The sequence below is a fragment of the Colletotrichum aenigma genome (genome assembly GCF_013390185.1).
Source record: "Colletotrichum aenigma strain Cg56 chromosome Unknown KSG_Cg56_contig05, whole genome shotgun sequence".
NCBI classification, from domain to species: domain Eukaryota; kingdom Fungi; phylum Ascomycota; class Sordariomycetes; order Glomerellales; family Glomerellaceae; genus Colletotrichum; species Colletotrichum aenigma.
In genome coordinates this window covers 367,171-381,816 of record NW_023500911.1, presented here as the reverse complement: position 1 = coordinate 381,816, position 14,646 = coordinate 367,171, and the positions used below count along the sequence as shown (strand labels likewise).

Genomic DNA, 14,646 nt, shown 5'->3' with positions numbered 1-14,646 from the left:
CTTGAGGCGCTAGATGTTTCCCTTTACCCTTTTCTTCTAGGATAACCTGAGATTCTGCTATACTGAGTGCTCCTCTAAGCTAAATGTGTGTCTTTTTTGCTCTCTAGCGCTTAGTAAGCGCTATATTAGCATCCTAAAGTGTGCACACTTAATCTGTTAAAATTATGATTAAGTGTGCTATTACTTGCACACCTTTTATTAGCTGGTTAACCACCTTAATTATTAGTGTTAGAAAGCTTTCCTAATAGGCTGAGATCTAAGTTTTTATAAAGTTTAACTGTGAATGCGCTTTATGTTAGTTAGAGGGCGTTTGCAACTGCTAGGCTGGTGGTGTTAAGGGATTAGTTGCAGGAGGTGTAGGCGTCTATATATATATATTAAGTTTCTTAATTATATAATTTAGGTCTTATAGAAAAATACTAGCTCTATAGAAGGTGAATTTAATATTTTTAAATATAAAGATCTTATTATAAGCTTTATAGAAGGTAATAAAGAACTTAGACTTTATAATATAGTTAATAGAGGATTTAATGAATAAGTTGATTTTATCCCTATATATATGTTTCAAAGGTAAGTATAGTGTAATATCTAATAGCTGGAGTAAGTGAGATGAATATGGAGGTATACTGATAGTTATAATATTATTCTGCTTGCAGTATTTATTAAATTCAGCTGATAAATAGCTCTTATATCCATTAATTATAAGCATCTAATAAACACCTTTTATATAAGCCTAAATATGCTTTTTGAAATGCTTGATTTAGTCTAGGCTAGTTTTATTATTAGTCTATCTATTAGTAGTTAGTTTAATTACCTAGTTGCTTAGAAAGCCTAATTCTATTAATTAGTTAGTAAGGTGATAAGACCCTTAAATAATCACAAAAAGTAGGATATATTATCCCTTTGAATTAATGCACTTAATAACTATAGCCTATTTATAGTTGCTGGGCTGGATAGATTTCACTTTTTTATATCTATTAGTATATATAATAACTATTAAACTAGTAATAACACTTATTATAAAGCTAGTCTTATTGAAGTTATATAGATCCTTATTATTAATATTATATTTAGCTATTATATTGCCTAATAATATAAACCACTTTGAAATAACCTCTAGGTCCTCTTAAAGTGCCTTTTAATAATTATATAGATAATTAAATATAGTCTTTAGAGTTAGCTATAAGTTAATAAACCTCTTAGCCTAATGCTTCTTAATAGGCTGTCACAGGCTAGAGCCTGGATTGATATCTCCAGCTTCACCGGAGCAGTTACCAAGATCCAGCTCCATTGGACCCACTATTCTGCCGCAGTACGCCGCCTAACCCAGCCTGCTTCACCGCTGTTAGGTGCCTACCCTTATAAAGTCCTTTCTTCCTTCTTCAGCTTAGAATAGTCAATCGACAGCACCTCTACGTTGAACAAGCCTAGGGGGCCAGCCCCTTACATAGGCGTCCGATTCTATATCTGCAGCAGGAGATTTGCTATATCTTCTATATTAGTAAGTTATAAGGGAAATCCTTTAAAATCCTACTTAATAATATATTAGAGAAGTGTTTTCTCTTTAATTAGATTAAGTTTATATTATTAAGGCTAGATATAGTTGCAGTATAGCTAATTATTTATTCTGTTGCATAAAGTATCTTTAGGGATACTATATATCTTTATAGCGCCTTACGTACTAAGTTTATGACCTAGAGCATGTGTCGATCGGATCGCCTCAATAGCAAGAATGATCTTATCTTCTTGGGTGTAAATCGGCATTGCGGTTGTTGAGATATTACGCGTCAAAGGTTTAAGTGGCTGGGAACAAAGCGCGTCATGGAAAAAGTGCGCGGCTGACTGATATGCGCAGCTGACTAGTAAAGTATGTTATCTATAAGAATAAATATTAAGTTAATTACTAAAGAGCTATAGAAGTCTAACTATAAGCTAAGCTTAAGGTTATACTATATATAAGTTCTAAATAGTATCCTTTATCTACTTTTAGGGTGATCACCTAAATATATAAGGTGATTACAATCAGTTAGCAAGACTAACTAATCACTAAGCGTTTCCTCTTATACTCCACTAATCGTTTTCTTATCTTATCGTCATATAACTTATACTATAGTTCTTCTGTTCTAAGTAAGTCCCTATTATTCCTATGATCCTGTAGTATAAATGTCCTGTCCTAGCCGCCTAACGTCCAAGTGGGTCGGTTATCTGTTATCCTTGTTCTCAGGTCGTAACATAACAGCGTCCGCCCCCTAATTTTCAGCCTAAAAAAGGCAAAAAAGGGGCTTTTTACTAAAAACCACTAAATTACCCTAACTTCACACTTTACGTAATACGCGTAGTTAAAAATTTAATTAATAAGTCTACTAATTAAAAACTATTTAATAATATTTTCTTTATTTACGCGTACTACGTATATATAAAGTTATAAAAGTGTGAAGTTTAGGTCGATTTAAGGGGTTTTTAGGGCGGATACTATAGATACTATATATAAGAGGTTTCTTTTTTTCTTTTTAGTGTTATATCTAATATCTACTAGCTTAAACCCCCCCTAAAACCTCCTAAACTTCACACCTTTATAACTCTATACGTATATAGTACGCGTGAATAAAAAATATATTATTAGATAGCCTTTAACTAGTAAACTAATTAATCAAACTTTTAGCTACGTGCATTGTATATGTATAGAGTTATAAAGGTGTGAAGTTTAGGGGGTTTTAGGGGGGGTTTAGGCTAGCGGAAAATTTTCCTTCCGGGTCAAAGTTAGGGGCGGACGCTGTTACCGCAACGGACTGTAGGAGGAACCGCGCGCTAGAGCCAGATTGGGCTTAGTCAGTCTCCATCTTTCAACGACTTCCTTCTGAATCCCTGTTTGCCGGTGGACCTCACGCAGGTGGAGGAACCAAGGGTTAGATCCTGAGAAGACCGAGAACACACGTTTTTAGTCCCTCTTTCTGTGTTCCCCTGCATGAAAAGGCTCCCCGGGCTAGGCGGGCTGAGTCCTGCGTCTTGGCAAATTCCTGCCCAAACCCGACTCCTAACTGACTTTGGTGTAAGTGAGATCTGATAACACTAATCTGGCATAGTAACAAGACGGGTAAGCAGGCTGGCCCGTTAATAACCACAACTCCTTTGTACCTGCATCGAAAACAAAGGCTCCAGTCTTGTCAGAGAAGTAGGTGAGTTGTTGCCTAGGTAGCTTCCTGCATGTCCAGTAAATGCCTCGGAATGGAGAATGTGCAAGTGCCTTCCAGGGATGTTCTCATCTGATTTTGCATCCACATCTGGTAGTGTCGCCAGAAGGCCCTCGCATTAGCTCGATTCATATCGCAAGTAGACATGGGATTGAAATCCAGCAGGATGAAAAGCAATTTCGCCGCCAAATTCGATGGTATACACCCCTCGAGCCTGCTTTTGACCGAGGCTAATTAACAGAGCTGCAGACAGTGGCCGAAAGGAGGAAATGCCCGAATACATGACACCAGCGTTTTATCTTGACATTGGAAGCTAGATTTATGTGTTAGCTGAAAGGGAAGTAAGTACACCATACTTGCATGATGATCATTATTGGAAGAAACATTAGTTGGAATTTGGCGAAAACAATTAGAATACAACCAACAAAATGACGATCATATTTGCAAAGATGAACAAATGTCAAGAGTCATGATAGAAGCGGAGTAAAAAGTTGACTTCCGCCCAAACACGATATGCTTTTTGACCAAGCCATTATATGTTGAAGACAAAAGGACACTAGCTAATATTGTTCAAAAGAAAGTTGAATGATGGAAGCGCCACACGAATTGTAACCTGCGGACAGGTGTCGCAGGACACACAATCATTATTGAATGGCAGGAAACCTTCAAACACACTTGCTCAACTCTGCAACGGTCATCTTCGACTTCACCAGCCCAGCGTTCCAAGTCTTTACCGATCGAAAGTGGCTCTTGTTTAGTTCAGACCAGTCCTGAGGTTGCGTTTTGTCGGGGTTTCCCAAGTCATTGGTCCAGTTCGCAAGGTCATCCGCGGTTTTAAAGCCTTTAGCCTGCAGTCCTTCGCGTGTCTTGGTGTCGGCCCAGGCGTTGGCCATTCTTTGTGCGATGTTGATATTTTGGTAAGGTTTGCCATTTTGTACCTTTGAAGGCGCGTTGCTCTCCACGACGATTTTGTCTTTGGGTATGCCGAGGCCTTTGCGCTTCTCATCGGCCACGCCATCCTGCAACTACTTGTAGATATGGTTGAGCTTGTCTTCGGCGCGGAGAGTGGTAATACTCTCAAGAAGCTCCTTGCCCAAGTTATTGTTCTTCTCTATGACGGCTTTGAATTTGGGATCGTCCTTGCTGCGGAAGTCTTGAAATTGCTTCTCGACGCGCTCCGAAAAGTACGAGTAGGCCGAGTTGAAGGGGTCGTCTTTGTTGTACAAAGAGGGGTTTCCTCCTCTCTTGGGCTTGTAGTCGGCTGAGAACTGTTTGTTGTCCAGCGTCGTGTCGAATTCCGTCACTTGCAGCTGCTTATTAAGGGTGAAATTTCCATGAGCTGATCAGCGCACCGGTAAGTGGTCGGTGTCTTTCCGTCGACGTCTGACCACGGTGCTTTCAGCTGCTCATACTTGGCTTTGTCCTCGGGCAGCATTTTAGCCCATTCAAGCCCTTCGATGCGAGCTTGGAACTGGCCATACGTGAGCTTGTTATTGGGTCCGCTACCCTTGTTTGCATAACGAGGGAAAGGTGAGGGCTTCCCCTTGCCCGTGTGCTGTGGAAGCATGTACTTTTGCTTGTCGGCGCCCTCGATCTCGCTGTGGCGTAGGTCAGCTGCGAGCTCTTCAACAAGTTTAACGATAGAGCGCATTACCAGAAGGCATCATAGCGAGTCCATAGGTGAATACGTTCGTTTGCATGGGACAAGTAGTTGATCTGTCCCGCAACTGGCACTGGCAGCTCAGCGAAAGCCATAGAAGGCTTATGAAAAGGATTGCACGCAAAAAAGATTGCATTTTGGTAAAGAAAGACTTCAAAGAGTGACAAGAGGCATGAAACGGGGGAAAGCCGAGGAGGGAAAATCAGCAAGTTGCCTTCAGATTTTTGTGCTAGTCAGAGAAGACCGTATCTCCTTCGTTCCCTGAGAATTCGAAGGATCATAATCACAAGCGAGGCACACCATTTCCGGCCTTGCTGATGCTGCAGGTACCGCCTGCAGAAACGGCCCATCGTCGGTGATTACGATCAGGTCACTTAGACAAGTCTGGCCTTTGGTTCACACAGTCAAATGCAACCTCACATCAGCGGCTGATCTTTCAGCCCTGCGGCACAGTCGAACAGTATACGGCAGCCAAGGCCGTCCGGCCTTGCAGGGGGACAAGCTCACTATGTCCCCTGCTTGACGCTCCATGTTCACACTAAGCAATGCCTTCGTGGATCCATTTTCAATCGTCAACAGAAGGGCCGAACCAAAGTCCATTCGGAAAGCAGGCCGCTTTCAGTTAATTATCTACACCAAAGGCGAACTTTGAAGCCTTGGCGTCAGAATCACCAAGTCCAACACAATCTAGACACCAGGAACACGAAAACAGGCTGCAGTGCAACAGCAACAAGGCTTCATCGGAGCCGAGCGAAAATATGCGCTGCGAGTTGCAGGCGTCGACAAACAGCGTGAATTCGAGTTTAGTTAAACACAGTCGACCCTTCCGCTTGGACTTTTCGCCTGCTACCTTCGTTATACAAATCATCTCAATCTCAACTACAGCTTTGCTGGCAATCGTTTGATTTTGGCCTTTTGGTCATATCCACACTCATTTTTATCATCATGAAACCTTTCATTTTTCTTAAGTTTGCTGCGTTGAGCCTTGCTCTCCCCAGCGATGTTACTCGCAATGCCACTGATGGTGTGGCCGAGCCCACATCGTCAGCCATACCCAGCAAGCCAGTGTTGATCCCTGACGACTCAGTCGTCAACAACTCAACCGAGCGGAAGCTCAACCTCGGCGTCAAAGCCATATCGCCCGCATCAGATGTGCAGACCAACACTCCTTGGTCCACACCTCTGATCGATGATTGTCCTAAGCTGTGCAGTGTTGTTGGGCCAGACCCATCTAACTGGACCCGTGTGCAACACGAGGATGATCTTGTACGATGCAAGGCCCCTCTTCTCTTCGATTTCAACTTCCATATTACTGGCAGCGTCAAGACATTTTGAACTTGTGCATTCGAGAAATCGAGGCTTCTCAATCCACTAGTACTGTCCGTCGCTATGTGCCAGTCGAGGCTCGCCAGAACAATGAATCTATTTCAACGTTCTCGCCAGACAACGGGCCAAAGGTCTGCGGGGCATCTGAGTCTACTCTTCAACTGCTTGTGTCGACCAGCCCGACAGGTGTTATATCATCTGGGGCTGACGCTGCTGCCGCCGCCGCGAAGCTGCTAGGGTCTCATCTTGCAGAAACTGCTTCATGTGGCCGTACAATCCTTTTTGCGAGGGTTGATACAGCTATTGTTGCTCTGTATGTCAGCGCCGATGTCGTGACTACTAGTGTCGCCACGTTAGTGATTGATACCTTCGCGACGAGCGTTCAACAAGGCAGCGAGCTGGTCCAGTCATGCGACACAAACAGCCTCAACTCTTATACCATTGGGCTGTTTGCTGTCAATGGACTTGATCAACTTGGAAGAGCACAGAGGGCTATGCAGACTTGGTCCAGTGGTGAGTGTGTTAGAGACCACACCAACAGTTCAAAGTCTTTTGAAGGCGCTGGCGTGCTCGGTGCTAGCGATTTGGTCGTCATCCCCTCCAACTACACGTCGAATTCTACCACAAAGCGTGGGGTCTCCAACTTGACGCCCAGAGCTGTCTGTACCGCTATTGAGGTCGAAAAGGATGATGGTTGTGCTTCACTGGCATCTTGATGTGGTATCAGGGGAGCAGACTTTCTCAAGTACAACACCAAGACCAATCTTTGTGCGAATTTGATTCCTGGCCAACTTGTTTGCTGCTCATCGGGAACTCTTCCAGACAAGACACCGCAGCCACAACCCAACGGCATATGTGCAACCCACAGTATCAGCTTGGGAGACCTCTGCTGGTCTATTGCCGACACCTACGGAATCAGCGAGACGGACCATGAGAAGTATAACGCCAACAGTTGGGGCTGGGCTGGGTGCAACAGTCTAAAACAGGACCAGATCATCTGTATTAGCAAGGGCAACACGCCGATGCCGGTACAACTTCCCGACGTGGCTTGTGGTCCCCAGAAGCTAGGCACGCAGATGCCCTCTGAAACTTATGATGGCTGGGATCTGGCCAAGTTGGATCAATGCCCGTTGAAATCTTGTTGCTCAGGATGGGGGTACTGCGGAACTACGGCCGAGTTCTGCACGGAGTCGCCTGCCGATACTGGAGCGCCTGGGGCCTTCAAGAAGGACACCAGCGGGTGCATTTCCAACTGCGGGATGGAGATCACCAACAACAAGAATCCACCCACTGAGTTCAGACGCATCGGATATTTTCAGGCGTACAACGAAGCTCGAGGATGCCTGACTATGGACGCAAGTCAGATCATGGACATCTACGAGACCTACCCGTTGACACACAGCCATTTTGCTTTTGCCGGTCTCACGCCTGATCTCGACGTCAAGATCGCCGATAACGTCAAAGACCAGTTCGACAAGTTTGTCTCCATGGATGCGCCTTTCAAGAAGATTATTTCTTTCGGCGTTTGGGCCGAGTCTACCGATCCCGCCACCTATCAGTTGTATCGCGACGCTGTTAGTCCGACGAATCGCGAGCGGGTCGCTAGCAATGTGCTTCGCTTTTTGGATGCGAATCCAGGACTTGAAGGTGTCGATCTTGATTGGGAATATCCGGGTGCTGACGACCAGGGCATTCCCAGTAGCGATCCCGTTGATGCTATCTACTACAGTCGCTTCCTGAGCCTCATGCGAGACAAGCTCGGAAAGAATGGTCGCTCGCTCTCGATTGCCATCCCAGCTTCTTACTGGTATCTCAAGCCTTTCCCTGTGAAGGACATGGCAAAGGTGCTCGACTACTTCATCTATATAACGTACGATCTTCATGGACAATGGGGTAAGTCCAAACATTTCACCGCCTACCATCCTCCATTTCTTCTCCATCCCTGTTTTGGGACAACGTTGTTGACGATTATCTCTGATCTGTAGATTACGGAAACAAATATGCCAACCCGGGCTGCGAGAATGCAAACTGTCTGAGATCCCACGTCAATATCACCGAGACCACGAACTCCCTTGTCATGCTTACCAAGGCTGGCGTCTCCGCTGATAAAATCATTGTTGGAGTCACCAGCTATGGTCGAAGCTTCCGCATGGCGGATAAGAGTTGTACAGGACGCAATTGTCTGTTCACAGGCTCCCGAACCGTCTCAGAAGCCGAGCCCGGCATCTGCACAGATGCCGGTGGCTACAGTGAGTGGCCCCTTCAATTTTCATCGTTGTCATCAACTGACCAGTTCTCAATAGTATCCAACGCCGAGCTTGACCAGATTTTCACCTTTGCAGAGGAGGGTGAGCCTGGGTACGAGGCCAAAAGATGGCACGACGGACCCACGAACTCAGATATCATGAACTACGGCACTATGAGGAACGGCATGACGGACTGGGTCGCATACATGAGTGACACTACCAAGTCGACACGTTCGGATTGGATCAAAGGTCTGGACTTTGGCGGCACCACCGACTGGGCCATTGATTTGCTCAACTTTCTCGGCGCACCAGAGGGTCAAGAGGGTGGATTCACTGTCGACGGTGGGGAAAACTTGGAATGCAATTCTGAGACTTGGCCTACGAATCTGGACGATCTCGAGAAGAACATCGATAACGTGCCGCCCCACTGCCGTTCTATGGCGTTGCTCAACGTTTTGATCAGAGACCTTGAGAAGGTGATCGCCGAGTACAGGGATCTCGCAAGCTCGAGTGACTATGACGACAGAGTATGTTCCCCTTTTCACCTGCTTGTCTTGATGATTTTTTTTACTTCACAGCTGGTCATGGACGATAGCTGACTCAAAGTCTCGCAGTACTGGTGGTATGCCGATTGGGTGAAAGACTCAATAAGACGAGCGTCTTGAAGAGTTCTTGAAGATCGGCACTGGAGAAGGATTGAAGTACATGGACTGCGAGTGGAGTTCAAAGGGCAACAGCGGCGAGGGCCCTTGCACTGAAGCCCATCTGTCTTACCCTCCTGGACCTTCGCCGGGACCTCGCACCGTCACTTTCACAATGCGCGACGAAACTGGCTTCTACGATGCTTTGGCGAGTAAGGCGGGCATACAAAGGGAGTGGATCACTTGGCGAGACATGGATGCCATCAATGACCCCTGTGTGTGCCCGCCGACACAACCGGGTATCTGCCCGGTTGACTGCACCATGAACTACTACATGAGAAAGAACTGGCCGAAGAGAGTCAGCGACAAGGACAAGATCGAGATTGAGAACCCCAAGAGCATCATCGAGGAAGCAATTCCGTCCACCGATGTTCTTGTTGGGACAATAGTCGGTACTTACATCGAGATGCGGATGGGTGTTCTCGACGCTGATGAAGCCGACGTCCTCACTGCCTTTAGCATGCCTCTTCTCGTGATGCAAGATGCTTCCAATAGCATCAAGGAGATCAAGGAGATTGGCAAGGAACAGAAAGAGACGAAAACGCGCGAGCTTGTCCTCGGCATTCTCAGTATCGTGTTCGCTGTCATCCCTTTTGCTGGGCAAGCTGCATTGGCTCTAGGCGGTGCCACTCGCCTGGCTACCATGGCATTGATCATTGGGGAAGCAGGAAACGCCGCGATATCCATTGTCGATATTGTCAAAGATCCGAACTCGGCTCCTTTCGCCATCCTTGGCATGTTGGTTGGTGCTGCGGGCATGCGAGGTGGCAAACCACCCCGGGAGGCATTCGCAGAGGCGGGCAAGGCTCGTCGTGCTCTGACCCCGAAGATGATGGAATCATTCTCGCCCGAGTTTCGACGCAAGGATGGATTGGTGCAAAATGTTGTCAAGACCTGCAAGGTGCGGTAAATGCAAGTCGAGGTGTATGCAAACACAAATGCCCTGCATCTCAGCCCCCTGGTGACAATACCTTAGTCTGGCACATATATAGTTTCTCTAACGTGGGGTTTTTCTTTTTTCTTTTTTTTTTCTTTTTAGGTAATACTTTGTTCGCATTAGTAAAATTCATGGACTCTTCGTCTGTCTGTATAGTTGTTTCTTCATGGAGGGATCTCAAAATTCAACTTCTTTGACCAAAATGCTCAGACCGGTTTCGTGCAATAGTGTTGTCAGGTAAATCGCAGGTTGCACCAACGAACCACGAATTCTTGATATTTTGATAAAATTCCCATGCTTTCATTAACATCAGTATGCAACTCATACAATAATCAGATTTATGGAAGTGAAATGCCACGGCAGGGCGACAGCCAAAGGAAACATCACCTTTCTGCCGTCAGGCACCGCCTACCACTAACAATTTGTGGATGGGTTTTCCAACAGCGAGCTGGTAACTTCACCTGCCCCCAATCATCTTACATCAAGACAACCCCAGCTGGCTCGCTATGATTGACCTGCCGGGACAATATCTCAGCGCCGACGAGTACGCCGAAGATCTATTGGAGTTCATCAACACCCCCTTGGTTCAGCAAATTACTGGCGGTATCCATGTCAATGATGCGCTGATTTATAACGCATGGGAGGCACTGCCTCTGGAGTGGACGTCGTGGTGGTCATCACTGCCAGATCATCGTCTGGCGCAGCAAGATTTGATCGACAGCATCGATGAATCAACAGATACCACAACCACGAAAGTCAACGACAGAAAGCTAAAGCCAATTCCAGGGCGACCAGACTCACTGACAACTTGGTTGGAAAACATTCAGTCACTCTCGCTTCATCGTAACCAACGTGTCGGACCCAGGATCTCCCTTCCCGAAATCTTGACAGCTCGGATGAAGACAAAAAAGATCGATGAAGTTTCTGTTGCGACTGCCTACATCCAGGGGATTTGCCAAGCCAACAACATCACTCGCATCATCGATATGGGATCCGGGCAAGGGTACCTATCCGTATCGCTTGCCTATCTCTACCCTAATTTGCACGTATTGGCAATAGACGGCAGCGAATCTCAGATTGCTGCTTCGAGATCGTGCGCTGCCAGTCTTGGAATCGAGGACAGGATACAACACTTGCTGCGTTACATCGATGGAACTGGACCGCTGGCAGATGAGATCGCTGCTTGGGCTGGAGGAGAGAAATGCATGCTCGTCGGCCTGCATGCCTGCGGGAACTTGTCTGAGCATATGCTGAGATACTTCACAACAACACCCTTCATCGAGTGTTTAGGTGCAGTTGGCTGCTGCTACAACCACATCGTGCCCCTTTCTGACAGCTGCCCCAATGGCTTTCCGATCAGCGCAAAAATGAGGGACAGAAAGCTCACCTTGAGCGCCACAGCCCTTATGACCGGATGTCAAGCACCAAACAACTGGGAGAAGGCGGACCCGAGCAAGGAAGAGTCGGTATACTCAAAACGACGCTTTTATCGAGCGCTTCTAGAGAAGGTGTTCTTCGACAAGAGCATTGAACTCGACAAGCAAGATCGGCCGGTTTGGGGAGTGCGAAAAGGCGACATGGCCAGCTTTACAAAGTTTGCGAGCCGAGCAATGCATTGTCTAGGCATTGACAAAAGCAATATAAGCGATGCTGAATTGCTCAAATATGAGGCTCGTTATGGAGACTGCGAAGGCAAAGTAGCGATTTTGTGGACATTGAGCGTGCTTTGCTGCAAGGTTGTTGAGAGCGTAATTGCCCTTGATCGGTACTGGTTTCTCGTGGAGAATGGAGCGCATAACGTGGACATTTTACCCATCTTCGATTACAAGATTTCACCAAGAAATCTGATGCTTGTAGCTGACAAGGGGGTGAATAGTTTGGGCATCGAGTTAGTAGCCTCAGATACCCGGTTGGCTTGGTCAAGATTTTCTTCGCCACGTGAACCACCTATAGGCTATGAAGACTTTAGGTACAAGTACAAAGAGGAACATTGAACCTTGAGAATTTAGCAAACGATCTCCGCATCAAATAGACCTACTTAAATCTGCAGTCTACTGGACACTCTCTCCTTCAATCACGCCCAACCATCACCATCTTCCACACGCTCAACGCCTCAAACACATCACCAATCAGTATATATCCTTAACCTCCCTGTCCAATCATATCTGAGTAATGGCCGGCAAAGCTTCAAGAAAGTCACCTAATAAGCCTGGCAAGCCTTGCCACCAGTCAAATCCACCTACACGGAAACAGCTCACGACTTCGACTGTTCGTGATGACCCTGCTCTAGGCTACAAGTTGCGCGTCCTCTTGTTTGACTTGCGAAACCTTGCAAAGGATATCAACTCAGCGAAACGTCTCAATAGCACCATAGACGAGCACTACATCAGCGAACCGTATTTTGAACCCGAGCAAGCCAAACTTGTCAAGTCTGCTATTGTAGACGTCGAATTCAATAACCACCTCGACCCCAATGCAGAGCATGAGAAGCCAGTCACAGACGAGCCACGGCTCAACGATAAAGAAGTGGGCGGATCTGCAGTCTCTCGCGTACGAGGCCAAACGGTAGACACAGCTATTTGGATGATCATGGACAACTTCCTCGAAAAGCGAAAGAGCAGTGGAGATGCGCGCCCTTGTGGCCCCCATGATTTGGCGCCCGTATATCTTAGTCTTTTCGGCATGACAGTAGCCGACTTACAAGACCACAAATTCATAAGCCGCCTAGCGCGATCAGGGGTATGATTACATGGACGTAGCATGTTTGAGACATCCTCTTCCAGAGACAGTAGAATACTCCTAGCTATTCGGGCAAACGAGTAAGAAACAACACGAATAGAAGGGACGACAAGGACGACAAGAAAGACAAGGGAGAGAGGCACGAATACTAATGAGTAAACAAGAGCAACAAGAAGGTCGTTAAGGTATACATGCAAAAGAAAAAGCCTTGGAGGCCCGGTTGCGGCTAGAGCTCACAACCAATAGCATCATATCGTTTTGAGACAAGATGAAAGCATCCGCATTACAGCATAAATCATCATTCTTCAAAATTGTCTTGGCCGTTTCTGTGGTTTCTCCATAGTCCCTGACGAGCTCCTCCGTCGCAAGATGCCCACGCACCTTCCACTGAAGTCTACACCAGATTGGGCCACAGAGACTTATTCAAGATACTCCCACCCATAGCCTGCTTTCCTGGAGAACTTTATTCAGCCCACATGGGCAAATATCGCTCAGGCATGGATGACTCGAGCATTCCGGACCCCGCAGAAGGCGACTTCACCAAATTCAACGCGGCCATCATCGTCCTCGTAGGTCTTCTCGAGAAGGCTGGCCCCGGAGCGCTGGACAAGGCCATCGAGTCCGCCAAAAGGAAGATCCCCGACTACATGAGAAGATTCAAAATCACAAACGGCTTCAGATTCCTCGTCTTCGCCAATGATTTATTGAAGTGGCAGCCGGAGGAAGACGCGCAGAGTAAGGACATTTACGACATTCTCTGTATGTTTTACTTCATCCTCGACCAGGAGCCGCTCCTTGGACTGCAAACGCGAATCACACCGGAGTCGGTCTGTCTTCCTCAGAGTCCGCTCTCCAGTTGGATAGTGATGTTTTCGCAACTCATTGGGCAGTTCTTGGACACTCCCATGTCTGTCACCCCTCGGACTCTCGAGTCCTTCAAAAACTCGCCAAAGTACGAATACCACGAAGCCATAGAGCCTGAAGGGGGTTTCCGTACCTTCAACGACTTCTTCTCCCGCAAGCTGAAGCCGGGAATGAGGCCTATCTCCCACCCGGATGATGACAAGGTCATTTGCTACCCTGCCGACTGCACGTACGACAACAGCCTTGAGAATCAGAGCATTGTAGCCATCAACAACATGGGTGAGGTTCTCATCAAGGGCATTCCATGGACTATAGATAACCTGCTACATGGCAGCAAGTATGCGTGTGAGTTCAATGGCGGGATCTGGACGCATGCATTCCTCAACACGTACAACTATCACCGCCAGCATGCGCCTGTATCCGGTACTGTACTCGAGGCAAAGAACATCCAGGGGGCGGCCTACATGGAGGTCAACGAGAAGTGCCAACCCATCCGAAAGATCCCGGTCTCTGGTGAAGGAAAGAGCCAAGACTCCAAGTCTGTGCTGGAGGTGCCCGACTGTCCGGGCTACCAGTTCCTCCAAACTAGGGGTTGCGTCATCATCGACAACCCGGTGCTTGGGAAAGTGGCCGTGCTGCCGATTGGCATGGCCATTGTATCGGGTGTCAGGTTGACAGTAAGAGAAGGGGATACAGTGAGGAAGGGCGACGAGATCTCAACCTTCTTCTTCGGGGGGTCGGATATCATCCTCGAGTTCCAGAAGAAGGCAGGCTTGCAGGTTAAAGACTTTGTGCCCTCGCCAATGGACGAAGCCGGCAACCAGACCCATTCCAAGTATGGGACCATTCTTGCGAGGGCGCCTTAATGACTAAGAAGTATCTTGGAACGAGGAGGATGACCTATGAACGATGGTCTCATTCGAAAGACTACGCTCTCTGAGTTGGTATATGGAATGGAAAGCAACGCAGATTATCTTCATGA

The 14,646-nt window shown here is 46.9% G+C and overlaps 3 protein-coding genes across 3 annotated transcripts; all 3 read left to right on the top strand.

Moving 5' to 3' along the window:
* Positions 1 to 5,796: 5,796 nt before the first annotated feature.
* On the top strand, positions 5,797 to 10,034 carry KTXA-4 (Killer toxin subunits alpha/beta; the record flags this gene model as incomplete). The annotated part of the gene is made up of 7 exons (XM_037323005.1): positions 5,797 to 6,117; positions 6,171 to 6,870; positions 7,000 to 8,070; positions 8,163 to 8,426; positions 8,481 to 8,950; positions 9,030 to 9,045; positions 9,076 to 10,034. 7 exons carry the CDS (start codon positions 5,797 to 5,799, stop codon positions 10,032 to 10,034), a joined length of 3,801 nt encoding a protein of 1,266 aa, XP_037177789.1.
* A 533-nt stretch (positions 10,035 to 10,567) lies between these two features.
* Positions 10,568 to 12,055, top strand: Rrnad1 (the record flags this gene model as incomplete). Its single annotated transcript, XM_037323004.1, has 1 exon — positions 10,568 to 12,055. The coding sequence occupies one exon, from the start codon at positions 10,568 to 10,570 to the stop codon at positions 12,053 to 12,055; it is 1,488 nt and encodes a 495-aa protein (XP_037177829.1).
* A 1,884-nt stretch (positions 12,056 to 13,939) lies between these two features.
* psiD-4 (L-tryptophan decarboxylase) lies at positions 13,940 to 14,530 on the top strand (the record flags this gene model as incomplete). Its single annotated transcript, XM_037323003.1, has 1 exon — positions 13,940 to 14,530. The coding sequence occupies one exon, from the start codon at positions 13,940 to 13,942 to the stop codon at positions 14,528 to 14,530; it is 591 nt and encodes a 196-aa protein (XP_037177831.1).
* Positions 14,531 to 14,646: the final 116 nt, after the last annotated feature.